The sequence below is a fragment of the Pimephales promelas genome, chromosome 15 (assembly GCF_988280905.1).
Source record: "Pimephales promelas chromosome 15, fPimPro1.hap1.1, whole genome shotgun sequence".
In the NCBI taxonomy this organism is placed as follows: Eukaryota; Metazoa; Chordata; class Actinopteri; order Cypriniformes; family Leuciscidae; genus Pimephales; species Pimephales promelas.
In genome coordinates, this window is record NC_142783.1 from 34,497,742 (window position 1) to 34,524,116 (window position 26,375).

Genomic DNA, 26,375 nt, shown 5'->3' on the forward strand with positions numbered 1-26,375 from the left:
GAGTTTTTCCACTCGGAGAGCGAATCCGGGGCAGGAATGCAGACGTCTCACACACACACACACTCATCGCAATGCATTGGCACATCAGAGCAGAAAACAACCTTTACACAATATTTGTCTAAGGCACAGCGGCAATTTAAAGATCTTCTCAAACAGCTTTTAATATTTGTTCTGGTTTGTTCAGTTGATCTTGAAGTGCTCGTGTCGTCTTTGTTCAGGTTTGTGTTTTAGTGCAGATGTAGAAGTTTTGGATCTGTAAGATTGTTTGTTTTGAACTAAGTCTCTTCTGCTCACCAACACTGCATTTATTTGATAAATGAAGAGTTCAGATGCAAAAGCTTCTAAGTGCCATTTGAAATTTTCTTCTAATGATCATTTTCATCAAGCTTGTATATATAAGTTCAGTAATTTCACTTAAATGGCAATGAAGATTACCTATTAATTGTCATTTAAGTGAAATTACTGAACTTAAATGTACAAGCTTGATAAAAATGGTCATTTTAGAAGAAAATTTCAAATGGCATTTAGAGGCTTTTGCATCTAAACTCTTCATATACAACAACAAAAAAAACAGCAATATTGTGAAATATTATGAAAATTTTAATTCTGCTTTCGATTTCAGATAAATGCTGTTCTTTTGAACTTACTATTCATCAAAGCATCCTGAAGTGAGAATGTAAATAACTGTCTTCAACTCAATGTTTCTTGAGCATCAGATCCTCATATTAGACTGATTTCTGAAGGATCATCATGTATAAATTAAATAAATTACACTTTACTATATATTCACATAGAAAACTGCTGATTTACATTTATAATAATATTTCACAAAATTACTGTTTTTATTTTATTTTTTTATCAAATAAATGCAGCGTTGGTGAGCGGAAGAGACTTCTTTTAAAAACATTAAAAAATTTCACCGATCCGAAACCTTCGACCGGTAGTGTACATTTCGATTTATAAAACCGAAAGTTACGGTCCTTAATTCTGATTGGTTGAGTGGCGTTCGAAGCCGTTGTAAATGACTCCACACACACACACACACACTACATTAGTGTCACTGCCGTGTGTTTCTCTTTGTTGCTGCATGTGTTGCTTGGCAACCTCTCTGGAACTACATTGCTTGTAGTTTAATGTTATATTTTTTGTTGCTGATGTTTATGAATAAAATTAATATTTTTATGGTGTAACTGTTTTATAAACGTTATTTTTTATCAATGCCCCTTAGCTGTTCTAAATCCACTGTAAATACTTTATATGAAGCAGCTTCACAGTAACAGAGCAGCACTAAAACACAAGTGTCATAATTAATATGCATCTGTTAAAGCGTTATAGATATAAAGCTGACTTGACAATATTTGTAACTCAAATCTTCAACTTTCAATCAAAAGATCATGAGAAGCAAACATTTATGACTAGCCGTGTGTTTACAGTTCATGTAACTCTTCACAGTCTGTCAGTACAGGGAAGTGTGTTTGTTCAGGTGATTTCATGATGTGTGTGTGTGTGTGTGTTTCAGTGTGTGAGGGACATGAGAGAAGAGTCCAGCGGCTCTCACGACAACAGCCTGATGGGAGAAGGTAAGAACATGGAAATCTGTGTTTTACTGACCAGAAACCAGTTTGACACTAGTTTCACTCCACTTTAATGGAGACGTTAAAGTTGGTAAGAATTTTATTTTAAAGAAATTAATTGCTAATTTTTCCCCTCAGCATGGACACATTAAATCGGTCAATTGTAACAGGCATTTATAACGTTGCAAAAAGATAAATGCTGTTCTTTTGAACTTATTATTCTTATACTTACTATACTTATTTATAACTTACTATATCAAAGAATCCTGAAGTGAGAATGTAAATATCTGTTTTCAACATTGATAATAATCATAAATGTTTCTTGAGCATCAGATCATCATAAGGATCATGTGACACTAAAGACTGGAGTAATGATTGATTTGATCACAGGAATAAATTACACTTTACTATATATTCACATAGAAAACTGATATTTTAAACTGCAATAATATTTCACTATTTTTACTGTATTTTTGATCAATTGATGCAGCCTTGGTGGATTTTGTTTTGGTCTAGTCCAATTAAAAGAGTTTATAATCACATTTTAAATGTATATTGATATGCATAGATTTGAATATTTTAGTGGTTGTTGACGTGCAGATTGGCTCACACTCTGGCTCTTTTAATTAACTTGAAAAAGATAAATACTTACTCTAATTAATAATAATTGCGAGTGGTATTTTTTTAAAGTGTTCATAAAGGGGAAGTTGTGCTGGTCTTTACTTCTCTATTGTGCCGTATATATCCGAGTGCATTGATTGGATGGCTGTGGTCATGTCATGTGATTGACAGGTCTCCTCATCATCAGAGTAATGCAATAATGAGGTGCATCGACTAAACACTGCAATATATTCACGTTCAATTTTGATTTTATGGTGACTTTAGTGCAAAAATGTGTGTGTGTGTGTGTGTGTGTGTGCATGGTGACTTTAATGCAACAGTGTGTGTGTGTGTGTGTGTGTGTGTGTGCATGCATGGTGACTTTGATGTAAAAAAGCATCTCATTTGTGTGTTTCTGTGGCTCAGTGTGTGTGTGTGTGTGTGTGTGTGTGTGTGCATGGTGATTTTAATGCAACAGTGTGTGTGTGTGTGCATGCATGGTGACTTTGATGCAAAAAAGCATCTCATTTGTGTGTTTCTGTCACAATCCTGAAGGGTGTGTGTGTGTGTGCAGTGAGATCACGGTTGGCTGCCGATTCTCCTCCGCTCTGCCAAAGCAAGTGCAGGAATGTGTGTGTGTGTGTGTGAATCTGGTCCTGTTAATGTGATTCGGCGGCTCTGGTGTGGAAATGTTGAGTAATGGAGAAATGTTGGTTCACAAAGCCGCGATAGAGACTTCACACACACACTCCTGTGCCGGCTGGTGCCACGCCTCCTCCTCGTCTAAACACACTCGTCTCCTGCTCTTAATGCAAAACTCCCTACACTAATGTAATGGTGTCCTCCGGCAGAGGATCATGTGTGTGTGTTTTGCACATGGATAAGTGGGAATTGAACCAACAACTCGGGATGTTCTGAAGGCAAGTATACGTGACGGACAGCTGGAGAAGTGTGTGTCATTAGTCGAGTGTGTGCTTGTAAGTTAAACACAATCAATGCATTGACATTAGATGACACCTGTCAATCAATCAAAATCAAGAGACTTTTATGTGTGTGTGTGTGTGTGTGCGCGGGTGTATAAACATGAATGTATATGTCAGTGTATCTATGGGTGTGTGTATCTATGGGTGTGTGTATGTGTGGGTGTGTGTATATGTGTCTATTTATGGGTGTGTGTGTGTATGTAATGCATGTATGAATTATATTTTACAACCTTTATTACCTTTGCCTTGGTTTGTCTGGGTTTTGTTTTTCACTGACGGAAATTGCTGCGTATTTTGGTGGGTGTGTGTGAGGAACCGTTCCAGAGTAAATCTTATCCAAATGAAAATGACCCGTGAGGAATGTGTGTGTGTGTGTGTGTGTGTGTGTGTGTGTGTGTGTGTGTGTGTGTGTCTGAATGAACTGAAGCGTTTTTCATGCAGACAGACTCTGAAACAGTGAGAGAAACTAGAAAATAACTACATTTCTATAAAAGCCCATGCAGAAGTCACCATGATGCTAGTGTGTGTGTGTGTGTGTGTGTGTGATCCAGTGTTGGGTGTAACTAATTACTAAGTAATTAGTTACTGTAATTTAATTACTTTTCCCTTGAAAATGTAAAGTAAGAGATTAATCTTCATTTATCTGTAATTTAATTAGTTACTTCTGATGTAATTGAGGTAAATCAATCTGATCTCACAGCGATTCGTATGCATTTTATGAGGTGTCTAAATATTACGACCGCACTCGTACAAATTTGTATGAATTATTGTAAAATATGTGTGAAAAAAGTGTGAAATGTCATGAGATCAGACATAAAACAATAGTGGGTTTAACATCAAATGTATTGTCTGATGCTAAAAAGTATGTTTTTATAATGTAATCTTCTCCACCTTGGTCAGTTTAAGGATAATTCATGCAATTTATAGTATTTATTTGAAAGAATTAAAACAAATTGATGTCCATCCTTGTATTATTCAGCTGGTTGAGATTGATTTGGGATTTTAAAAGTAATTAGTAATTATATACTTTGTAAAGAGGTAATTAGTAATAACTTTTTTAGAGTAACTTTACCCAACACTGGTACCGATGCTGTAAAATTAAGTTCCAGGACGTTTTAAGCACTACTGTTTTGGGTTTCAAGGACCACAATCAGAGATTGCACTTATTAAACAATATCTTTATTATCTTTCAAATTCTAAAAAAATGTAAATGGATAAAGAAACAAAAAGGTACAAATAAAGTGCACATGCAATTGCCGTTGAAAGTATATTATGAGTCAAGTCATCCTCAATTATACAGCGCTTTTAACAATGTAGATTGTCTCGAAGCAGTTTTACAGAGATAAACATATAATCAAAGGTAACAGAGATTGGTTTGGTTGTATAGCGGTTCTTGAATAATGTTATTTTCCAGCTTAAGTTAGTCACTTCGGTCGAAATGATCATTTGTTATTAAATTAGGGTCGACTAAGACGACACCGTTCTCTCTAAACAGACTTTGAACATCTAAACCTGTGATAAAACACTATTCTATAGTTATGCGTGTATTAGAGCCCGACCGATAAAGGATTTTGAAGACCGATACCGATAAATCCGATATTCCAATATATCGGTCGATATTTTTTTTTTATTAAATATTGTTGTATTTCACACACGTGTAAAAGAAAAGCTAACTTTTCTGCACAAGATACGTTTGATACTTTTTCTCTGTCTAAATGTTCACTCCTCGCAAGTCTAACTTACATTTTACAATGCAGGGACTGTAACTAGAGATATGCTAGTCATAAATACAAATTCGTATGAATTATTGTAAAATATGTATGAAAAAAGTGTGAAATGTCATGAGATCAGACATAAAACAATAGTGGGTTTAACATCAAAATGTATTGTCTGATGCTAAAAAGTATGTTTTTATAATGTAATCTTCTCCACCTTGGTCTGTTTAAGGATAATTCATGCAATTTTATAGTATTTATTTGAAAGAATTAAAACAGATTCATGTCTATCCTTGTATTATTCAGCTGGTTGAGATTGATAATTAGTAATTAAATACTTTTTAGAGAGAGTAATTAGTACAGTAATCTAATTACACTGTTGAAGAGGTAATTAGTAACTAGTAATTAATTTACTTTTTTTTTAACACTGGTGTGATCGTTGCAATTCACCCGAAGACAAAAAAAGAGAAGCGTCTTGTATGCGTGAATGTAGCCACCCTGATGGCAAGCTCAGGGAATTTACTGTGTTTTTATTTAGTTGTAAATTTTTGCCCCCTGTATAAAAAAGTCATTATGTCGTCCTCAAGCGCTCTTTATTGCTCTTCACGATGCTGTCGTTTATCTCAAAGCTTGTCCAGAATGATTCATCCTCAACTTTCTGTTCTCGGGGTTTCGTGTCGTCTGTGGGAATCCCGCCGTTGGAGTAATTGATCGTGTGTGTCGGGGAAAGGGGCTCTCCGCGGTGTGAGCATTAGTGTAATGAGGCGTTCGCGGTCGCCATGGAGACTCGTTACTCGCTGTTCTCGGATAAGTGGAGAAATCTGTGTGTCGCCTCAGGAGAAGCGGGATTAGGCTTCTGGAGTAATGGGAAATGTCTACACGCGTCCCACTACACACACACACAACTCACTCACTCACACACCTCACTCACATGCACACACACACTCACACACCTCACTCACATACCTCACTCACTCATACACACACGCAGAGACACTGACACACCCTCACACACACTTAAACACACACACTGACTTCCCATTGACTTCAATTGTTCTTAAATTAAGCTCATTTTAATTACAATAGACAAACACAAACCTCGACCCTCACGTGAACCTTCAGACATTTCCAGTGGTAAATCAGTAGTTTAGTTTAGTTTTAAGTTTAGTTTTTAGTTTAGTTTAGTTTTTAGTTTAGTTTAGTTTAGTTTAGTGTTTAGTTTTTAGTTTAGTTTAGTGTTTAGTTTAATTTAGTTTAGTTATTAGTTTAGTTTAGTTTAGTTTAGTTTAGTTTAATTTAATTTAGTTTAGTTTTTAGTTTAGTTTTTAGTTAAGTTTTTAGTTTAGTTTAGCTAGTTTTTAGTTTAGTGTTTAGTTTAGTTTTTAGTTTAGTGTTTAGTTTAGTTTAGTTCTTTGTTTAGTTGAGTTTTGTTTTTAGTTTAGTGTTTAGTTTAGTGTTTAGTTTAGTTATTAGTTTAGTTTAGTGTTTAGTTTAGTTTAGTTTAGTTTAGTGTTTAGTTTAGTTTAGTGTTTAGTTTAGTTTAGTATTTAGTTTAGTTTAGTTTAGTGTTTAGTTTAGTTTAGTTTAGTTTAGTTTAGTTTAGTTTAGTTTTTAGTTTAGTTTAGTTTAGTTTTTAGTTTAGTTTAGTATTTAGTTTAGTTTAGTTTAGTTTTTAGTTAAGTTTAGTTTAGTTTTTAGTTAAGTTTTTAGTTTAGTTTAGCTAGTTTTTAGTTTAGTGTTTAGTTTAGTTTAGTTCTTTGTTTAGTTTACTTTTGTTTTTAGTTTAGTTTAGTTTAGTGTTTAGTTTAATTTAGTTTAGTTATTAGTTTAGTTTAGTTTTTAGTTTAGTTTAGGTGAAGTAAAGATCTTGTGAATATGCCGGTGTGTTTTATCAAGCGCTGATATCCCAGTGACATGCGCAGGGTGTTCTCTGTGCTGTCCTCCACAATGGGCTCTCAGCAGCACACACACACACACAGCGCACAGATGGCCGGTGTTCGCAGAAGAATTGGGCCTTTGAATGGCACTTAGAGGAGTTTGTGTGAGTATTCAGCGTTAATCGGCTTTATTGCCTCCGACTGTTTCTATAGAGAAACACTGACTTCAGGCCGCGGGGAATTTGAGCCACGACTCCTCAGCACTTCAGGCTACTTTGAAATGTAATGCTTTTACAATTGCGTTACTACCTTAAAAAAAAGTAACTAATTATGTTACTTTTTTTTTTTTTTTTTTTTTTACAAAAATATGAATATGAATCTGATGGTGTGCTTTTAATGAAACCCATAGGAAGTGTGTAAGGAGAACACAAACTGGAAAGTGTCCTTCCCTTCAGGCTCCAGAAGTGGCGTGACAGGGACTGTGTCTGGGTGAACTGTCAACTGACTGAGATTGAATGTGAAAAATCAAGTTTCAACAGTGTTTTTAAAGTTGTTAATCATTAAACAAAATGCTTGAGTCTCCGTCCTGTCATCAAAAATAGTTCCCAGAATAGTTTCTTTCACGAGCTGTGTGTTATCGGCCGGTAATGATACGGTTGGGCAGGAGAAATGCACAGGTGTGGCGAGACTGCGGGCAGGATGGTGATGATGATGATGATGGTGATGGTGGAGGTGACATGTTAACTGTTTGTTTAAAGACAGACGTGTGTTCAGCTGTGTCTCTCAACATGTGTTGGCCAGTGGAAGAGTTCACCTCTGAGCCACAGCTCTCTGATTATTAGTTTATCTGATTATGTTTTCAAAAACAACAACGTCAGAGTCCTTTAAAGTGTTGTTATTTAAGTGTGTTTCCTCATTAGTGCGTCTGCGTCTCTGCGAGTCTGATGTTCAGGGCCGTCAGCAGATATTTCAGTCTCGGTGTAATGATGGTGTGATTCGCACTGACTGTTGTGTGTAATTATTCTCCTCTCCCTATTTCATAAACACTCCCGGCACACTGAATCCTGCGGTGTGATGCAGTGAAATTCTTATGAATTGTGATCTAATTCATTTTGTGCATCTGGAAGAGTTTGCATTTTGGTTAATTTGTCTATGCATCAGCTTTCCAGTAGCAAAGACGATCTCATTGCAGATGCAGGGCTTTATGATTTCCACTATAAAAAAAACATTAATCCAGTCATAAAAAACGGAATCTTTCAAATTTGATGAATAAATTAAAAAGCATCTCCGTTTACCATTTAATCATATAATAAAAACAGATTTTCAAAGGTCTCCACGGCAACCCGTCAAAATAAAAGTTTGGTTTAACTTGAAGAAATGACAGAAATGAGGATGTAGTAATATAATAATAGCTAAACTACTACTACTAATAAATTGTTAACATTTTATTTATGGAATAGCAAATCACAAATGTATTTTGTTTTAATTTTAGCAGTAAAGCTGCTCTGTTGTGCAGCACTTGAAAGTTTGCTTAAATTCATATGATTAAAAGATAAATCAAATGCATAATAACAGAAATAATTATAATAAAAATAAAAGAGTAAATTTATTATAATTAATTAAATTAATTATACATGCATTTTGATTATCAAAATGTAATTAAACCATTAAAATGTTCTCCAGAAAACTTGAAAAAAAAAAAAACTTTTAAAAAAACAGAATTTGAATTTTTTTAAATGAATTTGAGCAGAAAAATACAACATTTGTAATTTACTTTGAATGTAATTTTTGTCTAAACTTCTGTTAATTTTTCTTTTCTTTTAAATTTCAATTAATTAGATGTGCTTTTTGATTACAAAAATCTACTTTAACCATTAAAATGGCCTCGCCTGACACGAGCCTTAGAGCTGTCGCGCCGCCTCGCCGAACGTCTCTCGTAAATGTCAACGAGAAAATCACTGAACGTTTCAAACGCCAGTGGAAAACACACTTGACTCGACAGAGAATAGTTTCTGGTGTGTCAGGAGGTTCAAAAAGTATAAAATCAGAGTTAAACATTTTAGATGCATGAGTCAATAATTGTAAAGAAATGTGCATTTTGCAACATTGACGAGAACTGCCTCCACGAATCCACTAAACATCACCAAGCGTGATGAGGATGATGAAGAGGTGTGGTGTGATTATAGGAGGGACAGGCATTAATCACATCCCATCACATCTCGTTCCCGTTCCCTGAGATGTGCAACACCATTACTAATATCAGGACCACAACCCTACGTTAGCTGCTTTTCTCATTTTACACACACTTTTGCACACGTTTACATATGCATGCATTCATTATACACCAGTGTCTGGGAGAAACGGCTTCAAGTTCATCTTAGGTTAGAGCTGTACGTCGTGTAACTGGTGGGAGATTTGCATCGGTGAAACTGTTGGACATCAGATCTGGGGTCAGTGGTGTGATGTCTGCTTTGACTGTGTGTGACGCTGCTGGAAAAATATTTGCATCTGGTGCGTTTACGGTCCGCCTGATGTCTGTCTGATTACATCTACTGGAAGGAAATGATGTTGCGAATCATTAATCCACATTGCTCTCGTGTGCTGTGGATTCGGCCGAAGCTGGACGGTTTATAATGTGTGAAGTCTGTCTGAGATTGAGAAAATTATCATGTTTTGGGTAATATCGCTACTAGTTAAGCTGCATTTATTTTATCTAAAAAACAGTGACATATTTTTTACAATGTAAATCATCTGTTCTCTATGTGAATATATATAGTAAAGTGTAATTTATTCCTGTGATCAAATCCAGTCTTTAGTGTCGCATGACCCTTCAGAAATCAGCCTGATACACTCTAAAAAATGCTGGGTTGTTTTAACCCAACTTTGGGTCAAATATGGACTAACCCAGACGTTGGGTTAAATTTTTACATTACATTTTTAACCCAACATTTCGGGTTTGTCCATATTTGACCCAAAATTGGGTTAAAACAACCCAGCATTTTTTAGAGTGTATGATGATCTGATGATATTATCAAAGTTGAAACTTGTTTTTTCAGGATTCTTTGATGAATATAAAGGTCTAAGAACAGCATTTGTTTGAAATGGGGTCTTTTGTAACATTATAAACGACTGTTACCTTTGATTGATTTAATGCGTCAATGCTGAATAAAAGTATGTATTTCTTTCTGATTGTAGATATGTCTGAGTTAAAGGGATATTTAAAAACGTAGTATATACAACAAAAAAGATGCATAATAAAACCGAAATCTGTCGTTCGTGGCATGCTAGTGATCACAATTCAGTGTCGTTCTGTATTTGAGCTCATTTTCTTCCTCTGATAGAAGGTTTTATTATTTTTTTATATTATATATTTTTTATATAATATATAGAAGATTTAAGTTTATTTATTTTTTCAATTTTTTTATTTCAATTTTATTTTTTATTTATTTAGATTTTATTCCTTATTTTACAAAATGAATATTTTTGGATTCAATTATGTTAGATATTATATTAATTTATTATATATTATATTATATATAGAAGGTTTGTTTAATCAGACTTAATTTTTTATTTTGATTTATTTTAAAAAATATATATTTTACGAAATGAAGATTTGTGGATTCAATTATATGATGTTATATTATATATGATGTTATATTAATTTATTATTTATTCTATTATATATAGAAAGCTTAATCAGACTGTTATGTTTTTTATTTTATTTTCTATTTTATTTTTATTTATTTTATTTATTTATTCCCGGGGAGCGGCACTAGACCAATCACAGCGCTTGCATAGAATTGACGCGTTGTTACATTTTTGGAGAGGTGCACGTCAGGGTACGCGCGCTACACACACCCTACGGCGTGAGTTCGACGCAGAAGTTTAAATTGGGCTTTAGTCTTTCACTGTAAGGGACTCTAACAACAGTTTCTTTCTAATGATGGTATAGATGTGTCTCAGTTAAAGGGATATAAAAAGATGCATGACGAAAATCTGTCTTTGGTGGCATGCGATCAGTTAATTGAGTTGTCGTGCGTCTGAGCTGGTCTTCTTCTTCGTCTGATGGATGGCGAGGTGAACCGGTGAAGAGGAAACTGATGCAGGAGTTCAGCGTCTCTCAGTCTCTGTTGTTTCAAAGATTCAGGAATTCAAGCAATGAAAATCAAAGCTCTCGCTCCTCCAGCATCCCAGGAATTCCAGCAATTCGCTTCGAGAATCCAGACGAGTGTGTGTGTGTGTGTGTGTGTGCTCTTAGCATCATTATCTCGAGCTGTTTTGAGCTTGTGAATGTGTTTTCAACAGTCCAAATACTACACTCACCTTGACGAGAGTTAATCATTGTTTAAACTCTCACAGTCAGATGTGTGTGTGTGTGTGTTGTTAGTGTGCATAGAGTTGTTAACTGATAAGGGCTTGAGTTGAAATCCTCGGTTCTCTCGGTAGAGGTTGTTTCTGTTTTAAAAGGAAGTATTTTCACAGAGCAGAAGTCAAAGTTTAATAACCAATAATAATCCTGTGCTGCATCGCCTCACTATAGAGATATATCTGAGTCATTATTGAGTCAGGATTCGGCCTGTCGGAGCAGATGTTAGTCAGTCCGGGTGAGCGTTTGTCATTTGTACGTCACTCATTTCCACATGAAGGACGGCGAGTTTCAAACTGATGCATGTGAAAGAATGTGTGTGTTGGGTGTGTGTTCCTGTAAGCGCCTGAAGGAGTGTGTGTGTGTGTTTGGAGTGATGCGGTTATTGATTAATCATCTTCATCGTGGTATTTGATCTAATCGCAGTTATTGTGCAGTTTACATTTCAGTGCCATTTTGGCGAAGAATATAAAAAACACAAAAAACACAAAACACTGTTGGAAAGTACATAAGTACATATGTACTATACATAAAATACATATATATATATATATATATATATATATATATATATAATTTTAAATATATATATATATATATATATATATATATATATATATATAAATATTAATAATATATAATATATTAAATAATAATATTATTATTATTATTATTATTATTTTATATATTATATATTATTATTATTTATATATGAAGAGTTCAGATGCAAAAGCCTCTAAGTGCCATTTGAAATTTTCTTCTAAAATGATCATTTTTATCAAACTTGTATATTTAAGTTCAGTAATTTCACTTAAATGGCAATGAAGATTACCTATGAATTGTCATTTAAGTGAAATTACTGAACTTAAATATACAAGCTTGATAAAAATGGTCATTTTAGAAGAAAATTTCAAATGGCATTTAGAGGCTTTTGCATCTGAACTCTTCATATATATATAAAATATATTAATAATAATATATAATATATTAAATAATAATAATAATATTATTATTATTGTAAAAATATAATATATATATATATATATATATAATAATACAAAAATTTGATAAAATAGGTCTAATATATATATATATATATATATATATATATATATATCTTTTTGGATTTTAATTAAAAAAATGTATTTCTTATTTTACTAAATGAAGGTTTGTGTGTTCAATTATATTATAAATTTAAATTTTTCACAGCATTAAAGTAAATCACATGGACCTATTTTATTATATTTTTGTATTAATATTATTGTATATACGATATAGTAAAGAAAACAATAAGCTATTAGTATCTCATTGTAACTGATGCGAACAAAACAGAATTAAATCATAAATTGCAGTTAATGAATCAACACAAAATGCAGATGGTGACCGGCCTAGCGCTCAAACGCTGCGTTTAATCCTCACTTTATATTAATCTAAACAGCAATTTACGAAAGCGGAGAAATGCAGATTTTCTTTAATCATTTTATCATTAGCTCATAATGCGTACTAATTAACTTGAACATTTCAGTAATTCTCATGTGTATCGTCAGATTGAGCATTTAAAATGTGAAATATGAACCGTCATTATGAGGGTCGTGTGATCTCGTTCACACAGATGTTCGAGTGTTGTCTGTGCATGCAGAGCGCAGTGAGCAATGGGAATAGTTATGATTGGCTGTCACGCAACAGTAAATTTATATCCATGTTCCTTTAGTCATAAATTTCATAATGTAGCCTCCAGGACACAGAAGATGAGACGCTCCATTGTTTTATTTCCTGAAATATTCTGTTCCAGGGAATGTGATGCGTCATAACTAGTTCTGATGAAGTAATATTCAAGTTTCAACTTTATTGTATTTATAAAGCACATTTAAAACAACCTCGGTTGAGCAAAGTGCTGTACAAAATATAGCTATTTAAATCCATACACAAGGTTTTTAAAACACACTCTTACTAAACCAGAACACCAGCAGATTTCAAAACAGCGAAACATAACATGTATAACACAATTGCAGATATGAACGTGTGTGTGTGTGTGTGTGTGTGTCCGTCTGATGGGTGTTGCTGCTGTGTGATGTCACGCATGAATCATGAAGCGAGTGAGAGAGAGTGATTGGAGCTGATGGGGTTGCTCATGTGGAGGCTTGCGTCGTGGACAGGTTCACATTTGAGATGTGTTATCATGTTATCGTGCGTCTACAAGCCCAGAGGAAGAAGAGCTCGTAGTGACGTATAGTCCTTCAGTGGAGTTTGGCATGGAAACACTCATATGTTTGCATTATCAGTGACCGTGTGTGTAACGATGACTAGTTTCCCAGGCTATTATTCTCTATTCCCGTCTCTGTCCAAACAACTCCACCCACTAAACTCTGCAATTTTGATCTTTTTATTTTTATGGTGAAAGAAATGCATGAATGAAGAAGAAAGATTTGGAGCCAATTTACAGGGGGGTAAAAATGACTTTATAAAGATGGCAGCGTCATTATTTTATTTCTACACAGAGATTGGCTGGTCTATTAATGAAATCTGTTGACTTTATCAATCTTTGTTTCATTATATGCCAACGGTGACCGTTCAAAAATGGGGGAAAGGCACTTCTTGTGTTTTTAACCTCAAGTTTGCATGCCTGTAACTCTAAAAGTATTAAATATATCTTAATATCCTTTTAGATTCTGGTTCTTGTATCTTGAATACTTTGAGTTACAGGCTTGCAAACTTTGGGGGGGGGGGGGGGGACATATTAATGGCACTGATATGAAAAAGATTTCAACATTTCAAAATGTACTTTCAACATTTGATGTTCAGACGTTTCTCTTTAAAAGAAAAAGCATCATCTGTATGTATACAGTGTCCCACATTTGGTTTTCGACCTCTGAAAATGTGCACAATTGACCAATTTATCTCCATATCTATAGTAAAAACTTTTTTTTCATCCTAAAATCTTAAAAAAAAAAAATCTTTTCTGCTTAATTAATTTTTTTCTGTTGAATTATAAAATGAACTAATCATGAAGCCGAATTAAGATGTCCATATCTCTGCGATTGAACTAATATATATATATACTTGCTGTACTTTTTTTCCCTCCAAGAATCCTGAAAAAAAAGTGCATTTCCATAAAAATATATATTTTTCTGCTTAATATATTTTCTTCTGTTGAATTATAAAATGAACAATTTAATCATGAACCCGAATTAAGATGCCCATATCTCTGTGATTGAACTATATATATATATATATATATACACTTGAGATACAGTGTATATATATATATACACACTTGCTGTACTTTCTTTTCCTCCAAGAATCCTGAAAAAAAAGTGCATTCCATAAAAATATATATTTTTTCTGCTTTAGTTATTTTTTTCTGTTGAATTATAAAATGAAAATTTAATCATGAAGCCGAATTAAAATGTCCATATCTCTGTGATTGAACTCTATATATATATATACTTGCTGTACTTTCTTTTCCTCCAAGAATCCTGCAAAAAAAAATGCATTTCCACAAAAATATTTTTTTCTGCTTATATATTTTCTTCTGTTGAATTATAAATGACCAATTTAATCATGGCGATATATATTTATATAATCTCAAATGTCTTTATTTCACATAAATAATGTACTTTTGTATCTGTTGAATGGCGATGCTGTCCGCGTGTTGACTCCTGTCCTGTGTGTGTCCAGCAGAATGTGTCCGTTCGTCCGCCGGCTCGTCTGTGGGCGTCCTCGACCCGCGATCCCCCGACCGCTGCTCGCTGTCCAGCACTGACCCCTCAGAGGACGGGCGGCCCGTCAGCGCGGTGTCGTCCGGGTCGTCCGTCGAGGGCAGCGCCGGTCCGCCGTCCGGCATCGAGCTGGAGCTCAGTCCCCCCGCGGGGCCGCCGGGGCCCGGGGTCGAGTGGGCGTGTTCAGATCCTCCGTCTCCGATTGCCACCGTCAGCATGGCGCCGAACCCTCAGCTCTCCTACGTGGATCGCGTCGTGATGGAGATCATTGAGACGGAGCGGATGTACGTCAGCGATCTTCGCAGTATTGTAGAGGTGAGAGAGAAGCGCTGTCCAATGAGAAGCAGACATCTGTGACTGGCCGTGTGGTTACGTGGGTGTGTCTCCAGTACAGGGAAGTGTGTGTTTGTTCAGGTGATTTCCTGATTTTGGTGTGTGTGTGTGTGGGCTCTCATTTTAAAATTGCCTGAATGACTTTACCGTTAAACACACATATGCTGTTTGTACAAGCAACTCTGTTCAGGCTTTAAGAGGCCGTTCACACATTAGCTCCAGATTACTGTTGCAAACCACAACAAACAAACATTAAACAGCAGGACTAACATGATTCAGACACCAGATATATTGTTTTACTAGTGTGTGCAGGACACTATAGGAATTTATTATACATTTTGAATGAATTTATTATTTTATTCTTATCCCTAAGTGAGGACAGCAAAATAAAGTAAACACCCGATAATTCTCCACAGTGACTAACAGCATTATTTGGGAGCAAACATGACTTTGAGCTGATCATGTGTGTTTTCTGTAATCGCTAATGCTCTTTTTACACACACACTGAACAACATGAAGCATTGCTTGGTCACTGGTTGAGCTAAACTGGTATTCTCTAATTGTGTAGTTCAATTGAACAGATATTCAACATAATTCATGTGTGAGAGTCCAACAGAAGGACGGACAAAACCAGTCAAATATCACCATTTTCTGAACGATAGTGAATAAACTGGGATGATGATGTGAGAAGTGAGCCGTCAAGGTTTGGGACTTCATGGCACTGATCGTGTTTTTCTAGTTGGATCCCAGCCGTCGTTTCCCACAATGCTTCAGGATGTCTCGTTGCTGAACACGGGAATTCTTGGGGTTTTAGGTTTTTACAGGTGTCACTCCTCATGCAGGAATGTGTGTGTGCACCTTCAAAACTCCTAATGCACAGACTTTCCATCCACAGGGTTCGTTTAACGTGCTTGAACTTCCTGGAAAACGGCTATATTTCTGAAAAGTGCTTGTTGAAAGGCAAGATTTGTGAAATCAGATGTATAAAAATGCAAAATCTGTGCAATAAAGAGCCATTTCTCACGGCTATGAGCGTAATAATGCTCGTAAATATATGAATCTTTTTTTTTATTATTATTTATTTATTTGATAGGGACAATGCACATTAATAAACTTCTGAATTGAGACAACAAAACAGACGTAAACATGCCGGATTATAGCCACATGGCTAAATCCGGCTATTCGGCTTTCAATCTTCAGGTCAGTCGTGTATTCATGCTCCGTTTGAATAAGGGAAGCGATATCTTTGTCATAAAAGCGTTGTGGAAATTCGGTTCACGTACCAACCCCGAAGTGATCAAATAAAATAAAATTGTGTATCAAAATGTTTAGGCAAAATAAGTCGATTTTTTTAGGCAGTGGTTTGCGAACTCAGAGCCAGACCGATATATCGGCCGATATTAGGCATTTTCCATAATATCGGTATCGGCAGTCATAATGGCCGATAAATTAATATTTAAAAAATAAAATAATGATGATAATAATAATGATATATGATGCTGTTGGCATCATCTCCGTTTATTCCTTTTCTTTCTGTTCTTCTTGGTTTATGTTTCGCATCTAAAGTTGGCGCTGTTGTGTGGTTTATTTTAGGTTTTTATGTTGCTAATTGTGTTATTTTCAAGCAGTGTGATTCAGTAAAGCTACACGTTACACACACTTCTGTTCTAAAGCAATGAAACCTCGTCAGTCATGGATTTAAAACGTTTTACGCTGACACAATCACACTATTGATTCGAGCCAGACCGATATATCGGCATTTTCCAAAATATCGGTATCGGCAGTCATAATGGCCGATAAATGAATATTTAAAAAATAAAATAAAAACGGACGAAACACGCTTTAATCATCTCTCCTTGGCCTCTTATATTGAAAATGTATGTTTTACAATTTGCAGTATGATGTTATCTATTGCTAAATTATGACTCATCATAGACTAGCTAACCACAAAGCAGGCTAACGCCACTATCGTCAGTGGAAGACCGCTAACGTTAACATTAATGAGCTTGGAAACCACAATGAACTTTTTCTGCCTAAATAAAGTCATGATTACTGTATTTATAACTAGCATATCTCTAGTTACTGTCAAGTTATACTTGCGAGGAGTGAACATTTAGACAGAGAAAAAGTATCAAACGTATCTTGTGCAGAACAGTTAGCTTTTCTTTTACACGTGTGTGAAATCCGACAATATCTAATAAAAAAAAATATCGGCCGATATATCGGATTTATCGGTATCGGTCTTCAAAATCCTTTATTGGTCGGGCTCTAATACACGCATAACTATAGAATAGTGTTTTATCACAGGTTTAGATGTTCAAAGTCTGTTTAGAGAGAACGGTGTCGTCTTAGCCGACCCTAATTTAATAACAAATGATCATTTCGACCGAAGTGACTAACTTAAGCTGGAAAATAACATTATTCAAGAACCGCTATACAACCAAACCAATCTCTGTTACCTTTGATTACATGTTTATCTCTGTAAAACTGCTTCGAGACAATCTACATTGTTAAAAGCGCTGTATAAATGAGGATGACTTGACTCATAATATACTTTCAACGGCAATTGCATGTGCACTTTATTTGTACCTTTTTGTTTTATTAGTTTATTTTTTCTTTATCCATTTACATTTTTTTAGAATTTGCAAGATAATAAAGATATTGTTTAATAAGTGCAATCTTTGATTGTAGTCCTTGAAACCCAAAACAGTAGTGCTTAAAAAGTCCTGGAACTTAATTTTACAGCATCGGTACCAGTGTTGGGTAAAGTTACTCTAAAAAAGTAATTAATTACTTGTTATTAATTACCTCTTCAACAGTGTAATTAGATTACTGTACTAATTACTCTCTCTAAAAAGTATTTAATTACTTTCAAAATCCCAAATCAATCTCAACCAGCTGAATAATACAAGGATAGACATGAATCTGTTTTAATTGTTTCAAATAAATACTATAAAATTGCATGAATTATCCTTAAACTGACCAAGGTGGAGAAGGTTACATTATAAAAACATACTTTCTAACAACAGACAATACATTTTGATGTTAAACCCACTATTGTTTTATGTCTGATCTCATGACATTTCACACTTTTTTCATACATATTTTACAATAATTCATACGAATTTGTACGAGTGCGGTCGTAATATTTAGACACCTCATAAAATGCATACGAATCGCTCAATTACATCAGAAGTAACTAATTAAATTACAGATAAATGAAGAATAATCCCTTACTTTACATTTTCAAGGGAAAAGTAATTAAATTACAGTGTTATTGCATTGCATTGAACGTAAAGGTTTTGAAAAGGTCTTCCTGTAGAAAAAGAGCCTTTTACTCCTCCATGATGAGGTCTATAAGGTCTTAAATATGGCTCATAATAGTGAGTTTTACAGCTACGTCGGATATAGCAAGTCATTTGTTACCAGGATCGTCTGGGAATTTGAAATCGGAGGACGTTTATGTTCCTGAATGTGTTTCTCAGCTCTTAGTTTAGCTCCTTAAATAATCACATGGACTTGGTCTCTTTCTTGTTAAGTTAGTCATTGTGGATTGTTGAGTGTGTAGCTGTGAAGTGCTTTCTAAAATAAATGAATGGGTTTGGCATTGGTCAGTGTAAACGACAGGAACATGCCCATATATGGTGATGCACACCCTCTGTTTGGGTCAAACTGGACAGATTGCTGGTCATTGCAAACACTGTTTTCCTAATCCACACCCTGACTCGACTTACTTTGCATTGGTTGTCTTTGAAATGTCCAGTGGTGTGTGTCGTGTTATCTGTTGAAGTGTCCATGTGATGCTGTTGTATAATGGAGGCTCTCATGCAGAAGATCTGCTCATTATGTTTGCTCTTTGGGTGAAGGATGTTGAACTCCTCCCTGAGCTTCGGCTCTCTGAATCACAGCCAAACTTGGCAGTCCAGCCATTTCCTAATATGAGCATTTGTGTGTGTGTGGTCATGCCTTCTATGATTTGGCCTTCTTGGAGCAGCTCAGTAAATGGTTTACATGTATTTCTCGGTTTTACAGAAAGCTTTCAAAAATATGCTTAGATTAGAAATTATTATAAAATAATAAAAGTGTTTTTTCCCGGATATTACCTTTCATGTGGAGTGTAATGGAGCTGTTTGTGAATGTAAAAGCTCTGCAAAGTTGCTGAACCTGCGTAGGTTTGTAATGCCACCCGATTGGCTGAAAAGCGTCTCTTAGCTCCGCCCTCAAACACTAGTGTATCTGAGACTGGGAGAGTTTGGTTCGTGTTGTTCATGTCGCTGTTTTCTGCTGATGAGATTGATACGGTAAAACCCTCGCCATCGTTACTGTTCAGATCACTGTGTGTCAAGAGCTGAGATTTGAGCCTTCGGACCAATCAGAGCAGAGCAGCTCTCAGAGAGGCGGAGCTTAGAGAGACGAGGAAAGAGCTGACACTGCAGGGGATATTAGGATAAAATTAAACATTTTAATTCTCTAAAACTAAATTAGGAGTCTTTAAAATAGCATAATAGGGGCCCTTTTTCATTATGACAAATGCTGTTCTCAAAAAAATAATAATTTCATTAAATGAATGTCTGTGTTTGGTTGTCACTAGTGTTGAGCACAACTTTAGTTTTTGGATATCAGTCATTTAACCTCATAAAGAAGCACTGTGGCATTACCATGGTACAGCGACGTCTCGGTTAGTATGATACTGAATTAATACTCTGATACTATTATATTTGCATTGTAGTCAATGATACATCAAAATAACAGCATTTGTATGCAAAACCAAGAAACAGAATAGATATCCTTATTATGATGAAATGTTTTGATTATTTCTGTATGACTGATCATTTGTGTGCTTTACAAGACCAGTTCATTTGCAAGTGAAAGTGTTTAGAAATGCCGGTTTCCTTCAGTCCTTTAGCGCCCTCTGCTGAGCTGCTGGAAGCGTCACAGGACCAGACCAGTCGTGGAGAATCGTTTGTCATTGGATGAGTCTGAAATAATATTTATGCTCTATTTTTTTAATTTGCAGGATTATCTTGTGCACATCATAGACACCAGGAACCTCCCCATCAAACCAGAACAAGTGTGTTCGCTGTTCGGGAACATTGAACACATTTACGAGTTCAACAGGTAAGATTCAACCATGAGGACTTGTGCAATAACATTTGAATCGCACACACCTATATCAAAGTACAGCAGTGTCAAGTCAGCATTGGGTCCTAAAAATCATTCAGATGTATAGTATATGTCTATTAAAAAATCTATAAATTATATTATATTCTAAATCTATAAGAAATGTATATTATTACTATTATTTTGGCAGAGATGAAAACTTTCATAACGCATGTAATGTAATGTCATTTAGAGTTGCAAACGCATGTTCAGACACAATCAATGGATTGATTCAGGACTGATGTGTGTGTTTGAGCATCACATGTGTACTCATGTAAATTCATGTAAATGTATATTGGGAAAAAGAAATTATCCTAATATAATTATTTATATAATTATTTAATTATTTTTAATTATATTTAATATATCATGCATATTTAATAATTTATTTTATAATATTTAATTTATAACAGCATTGACCAAAAGGTCTATTTTTTTTTCAGAACTTTTTTGAGTAAATAGATCGATAAAAATGTTTAATATAATTATTATTGTGCTTATTTTATTACAATTATTTGTTTTATTATTTTAATCATTTTATTTATTCAATTATTATTTCAATTATTTAAATGTTTTATTTATTAATAATTGTATTTATTATTCTTTTTTAATTATAATATTTTTTTATCGGCATAAAAACTGTTTTATTTGTATTTAAAACAAAATCTGTATACTGACTAAATACTATTAAAATATATTTGTAATATATATTTTTAATATAACTGTTATTATAATTATTGTTGTATTTATTTTAATACAATTTTGTGTGTGTGTGTATATATAAAATATATAAAATGTGTATAAGCATAGACCAAAAGTTTTTTTTTTTGTTTCATTTGTATTTAAATACCAAAAAAAGCACAAAAAATCAAATACCTAATGTTAGAATATTTCCTCCCTTTATTTAGTTATTTTGTTCGTTAACTCGGTTTAAATAGTTTTTATATTTAATAATATTCTATTTTAAACCATCAGCAATCATATTTCTTGCTCATCTTTTTTAAAATTATTGATACAAATGAACTTTAAAACGCCTAATTTAAACAGCTTCTGTTGTGTAAATTACTTTACATGCATCAAAGATGTGCGATACACACTCATCCCAGCATGCATCAGAAGATCAAATCTGACAGCGAGACCAAAAACTGAAGCGAACCGTTTATCTGGGCAAGTGTGTTACGTGTGTGAGATTTGCATTTCCAGACTTCCTCTTTGTGTGAACCTTCAGATGTGTTGGGTATCATCACTCATAACCAAATGCATGTTTAATTTACATCTTGCTCGATAAGTTATATCCCATTAAATATTGTTTTCATCACAAGTTAAGTTAAGCCTCAACATTTACAACTTAAAGGTGAAACTAATATATTACATAGAGACCCATTACATGCAAAGTGAGATGTTGTAAGCGTTTATTTGTTATAATTTTCATGATCATGGTTTACAGCTTTTCACAATATTCTAATTTTTAATTTGGGCTTTTCATAAGCTGTGAGCCATAATCATCAACATTATAACAAATAAAGGCTTGAAATATCTCACTTTGCATGTAATGAGTCTATATAATATATTAGTTTCACCTTTTAATTTGAAGTTTTGCACGATATTCTCATTTTTCGAGTTTCACCTGTATTGTCCACAGTCAAACATTGTCATTTGTGAAACCTTTATTTATCACTATCATCAAGAAACTCTTGTTTTCATGATTGTTCGGTTCTAATGGTCAATAAGTCACTGTAATAAAATGCTAAATGTTATGTTTTCTTTTCCAGCGAGTTATTGCAGTCGTTAGACATGTGTGCCAGCGATCCCGTGGCCATCGCCCGCTGCTTTGTGGACAAGGTACTGAATACAAAATACAGCTCAATATTCATGTTCCTTTCCAACACTGATTAAACCTCTCGCATTTGATTTTTGCAGAGCAGCTATTTCCAGATCTACACGCAGTACTGTACAAACTACCCTAAGTGAGTAAAGCGCGGTGTTAAATCAGTGTGTTTGTGCCTCTGGTGTGTGTCGGCGCTGATGCATGTGACAGATTGTTCCTCTGAGTCAATAACGTCCTTCATAAAGCGCATCAGACTGACAGCGTGAGTGACGTGAGCCTGCTGGGATCGTGTCTCGTTTGGGTTGGGTTGTTTGCTTTAGGATGTCGCCACACTAGTTTCAGACTCCTATGACTGTTTGGATGTGATATCTCATGCACTTGTTGTGTTTAACCCTTGACAATGCAATGCATGACATCCGCTGTGTGTTGTTGCATGCAAACCACCAGGGGGTGATGACTTTTGACACATAACTATACTAGCAAAACTGTAATATTATCTCAGTGACTCTAAAAATGGTAAAAAAAAATTATGAAAGACTATAAAAGGAAACATTTTTGGTTTGTTTTTTTGTCAGCTTTTTTAACTAAAATATTTGTTAGATCACCCTATGATTTTAAGTTAACAATTCATTAAATGAACATATTTGCATATTCAAAGTTTTCTGATGTCAAAGGTAGATCGATTTAGGCATTGTTTAACTTTTATTGCTTATTTATTGTTATTAATTTTATCAGTTAATTTGAAAATGAAAATTTTGGCCGATACTGATAATTTGTTTTATCTGAAAGCCGATCAATCCAGTCAGATCCTAATTTTTATATAATTTTCGAGAGCCTGATTGCAGAAACACAAGTCTCACCATTGAAACCCATGTCCAAAACACACAGTTATGATGTTCTCATTATTATTTTAAGTAGCCGATATGACCGACGTGTTGCACTGAACTGTATTTTCCTTTTTTGAAGTAATTTTAATCATATTTCATGCAATTCAAAACATCAGCTGTGATTTATTTATGTGCATTATTTATCGGCTGTAATGTTTTTTTTAATTAAAAATGCACATACCGATATGTTGTCCGATATATCATGCATCCCTAATTTAATAATTAGCTTTTTATTAACTCGTGAACTTTTACACTGATTAATAATTATGCAAAATTGTCATTAAAAGTCTTTTTTTTTCCATCAAAGTGTGATGTTACATGCAAACCACCAGGGTGATGACCTTTGACACATACCCACAATGCATTTTTTTATGTTATTGTATGTTAATCTATTAACAGATTCAATGACAGACCTCTAGCAATCAAGCAACATAGTAATTCATGCATCAGAGGCTAAGTTTCAACATGAATGTTGATGCACATCAGTCTCTAAAGTGTCCGTTCTCCGTCTGTAGTTCAGTGGCGGTGTTGACGGACTGTCTGAGGAATAAAACTCTGGCCAAGTTCTTCAGGGATCGACAGGCGTCGCTCAAGCGCTCTCTTCCTTTGGGTTCTTACCTGCTCAAACCGGTTCAGAGGATCCTGAAATATCACCTCCTGCTTCAGGTACGGATAATCCATGCACAGACACACTGCTGACATGCATATATACAGTGGTGTGAATAAGTGTTGACCCCCATGCTAAAGTTGCCTAAAAAGAGGAATAAAAAATCATCTTTTGGATGTTGATCTTAATGCCTTAATTAGAAAAATGAGGAAAACTCCAACCTTTAAGGACACCAATTTTTTTTTGTGAATGAATAATGTATCATAAATAAATAAATGTTTTTCCTTAAAATACAGGGTGCATATGTTCCTATGTTAAATTCCCATAGAGTCAGGCAGATTTTTATTTTTAAAAGCCAGTAATTTCATGGATCCAGGATAATATGCATCCTGATAAAGTTCCCTTGGCCTTTGGGATTAAAATATCCCCACATCATCATCACACCTTCCACCACACCTAGAGATTGGCATGGGGTACTTTCCATAAGATCATCTTTCAATGCAAATCAAACCAGCTATTAGGCTAACTGAAGTAAAACCATGCCAATCTCTAGGTGTGGTGAATGCATGGTGTGTGATGATGTGGGGATATTTTAATCCCAAAGGCCATCAAACTTAATTCTGTTGCTCTAATGCATTCAAGATTTAAAAAAAAAAATGTAAAAAAAGATTTACGACAGTTTAAGTTGCTCAAATAGTGAATAAATGGATTATAAATACAGCGTAAATATAATTAAGTATAAATGAAAAAATAAATAAAAAACATGATCAAACTAAAATATAGTGCATCCATTTCATTGACAAAAATAAAATAAAAATTCGGGCATTTTTGTCAGACCAGAGGGTTAAATGTTGAGCAAGCCTTGGCCAATCAGCTTGGGCCATGCGGTGATGATGTCTTTGCTTGCTAATTGGTAACGGACCAATCAGCCTGTGTTGCTGACATCACTTTCTCCTGCCGAAAAGCATAAACTGGTATTTCTAATGCATTATAATGTAGTGAGAATATTCAGTGGGAAATGATGTTGTGTGGGGCTTTATTTTATACATCCGAATTCGATTAAACAATGAATTTCCGGCTTTCTGTTCGTGATTATATTAGTTAATATGATTTCCATGCCTGCATGGTCCTGTTTTCCAGGGTTATTATAGTTCACTAAAACTAAAATCATGAACTAGGTTTGTTTCTTAAACTAAACATTAGCTAAAATAAAATAACTTAATTTTTTTATCTGTTAGTTTCCAAGGCAATATTTCTCATTTTCATGTAGTTTAACTTAATTACAATATATCTAAAGAAAAACTGAAATAAATGAACATAAACAGATAGAAATGAAAAAAAAAAAAACACAGTAAATTGGCTAAAAATAAAATAAAATTTAAATGAAAACAGAAAATATAAAAATTACTAAATGAAAGATAACACTGTTAGTTCAACCATAAGAAAACTTTGAGATTTGCATCAAAGATTTTAAGTTAATATTTAATTCATTTAAAAACACATTTGCATGTTCACCGTTCTCTGATGTCGGTAATGGTCACGTGACATGCAGATAAAGAAATTTAATATTTCCATTTATTTCTATTGTTTTTATTTTAAAATTAGTTATGTATCTGAATTTTGCATTTTCATTAAGTACTAACTTTTCATAAAATCTCAAACCCGAGTTTGGGACGCACAGATTTACACTGATTAATTATGCAAATGAGTGAATTTCATTTGCATGTTCTAATGTCTTCAGTCCAATATCTTGGTTGTTTGTCCCCTCATCTTCAGGGTTTATAGCAGTCGTCCTGAGATCTCAGATGTTTGACAGTAGCTCTCTTCTTTCTGACTGTGTTTCTGCTCTTCTAAAGGAGATTGCCAAACACTTTGAGTGTGAGGAGGACGGGTATGATGTGGTGATCGAGGCCATAGACACCATGACCGGGGTCGCCTGGTACATCAACGACATGAAGAGGAAACACGAGCATGCAGTGAGACTTCAGGTCTGGGCCATTTCACTAAAAAAAAAAAAAATTAGTTACATTTACTGATAAGATAAAAAGTAAAAAAAAAATAATAATAATTCAGCTAGTTGCTAATGCAAAAATTCTAAAATAACTCAAACTGAAATAAAAATTTATAAAAACTATTGTAGATTATTTTCAGGTAAACAAATAAAACATGTCATCTTTATTTTTTAAAATAACTATTTTATTTTGATAATTTGAATAGGCAAAAATACACAATAAAATATCAAAAACTTCTACATTAAAATGAAAACAAAAAGTAAAAAAAATAATTCAAAATATAAAAGTGATAGTAAAATAACAGCGACCTGTCCATTGTTTTTGTCGAAGGGTTTTTAATGCAGGACATGACTAGTCGCAGTATTAATGCAGTAAGAGAGTAATATTGTTGCCTCTCATTGTGGTATTTAAATGACGTGATCTTGATTATTATATACCCTGATGTCGCATTAAGGGATGGAATATGACTATATTTGATTTTCAATGTTGATGAGTCTCATGTGAACAGATTATCATACTCTTTCATTAACTCTAAAATGGAAGTCATGACTCATGATCTGGAGGATGTGTTCATTAATGGATCTGGGTCAGCACATGTTGTTGTTATGATCCCGTACGGGTGGTTAAAGATCACTGATTACTGCACACAACGAGCCAACCACTGACACTATTGAAGCTTTCATCAACAAGTGTGTGTGTAGAACTTAAATACTC

At 34.3% G+C, this 26,375-nt stretch overlaps 1 protein-coding gene across 6 annotated transcripts in view; it reads left to right on the forward strand.

The window, feature by feature from the left end:
* LOC120473265 (pleckstrin homology domain-containing family G member 3) overlaps positions 1-26,375 on the forward strand; it is a 55,126-nt gene that overhangs the window by 15,041 nt on the left and 13,710 nt on the right. For 3 of the 6 annotated variants that reach the window (XM_039662998.2, XM_039663001.2, XM_089120600.1), the window contains exons 2-8: positions 1,520-1,580; positions 14,794-15,149; positions 20,185-20,285; positions 22,100-22,169; positions 22,248-22,294; positions 23,558-23,708; positions 25,506-25,637. In XM_039662998.2, coding sequence (XP_039518932.2) covers positions 1,532-1,580; positions 14,794-15,149; positions 20,185-20,285; positions 22,100-22,169; positions 22,248-22,294; positions 23,558-23,708; positions 25,506-25,637 — 906 coding nt within the window. In that variant the 5' untranslated portion in view covers positions 1,520-1,531. Of the gene's footprint in view, positions 1-1,519; positions 1,581-3,070; positions 3,152-14,793; positions 15,150-20,184; positions 20,286-22,099; positions 22,170-22,247; positions 22,295-23,557; positions 23,709-25,505; positions 25,638-26,375 lie in introns of those variants that run through there. The other 3 variants (XM_039662999.2, XM_089120598.1, XM_089120599.1) reach the window with 3 other exon arrangements.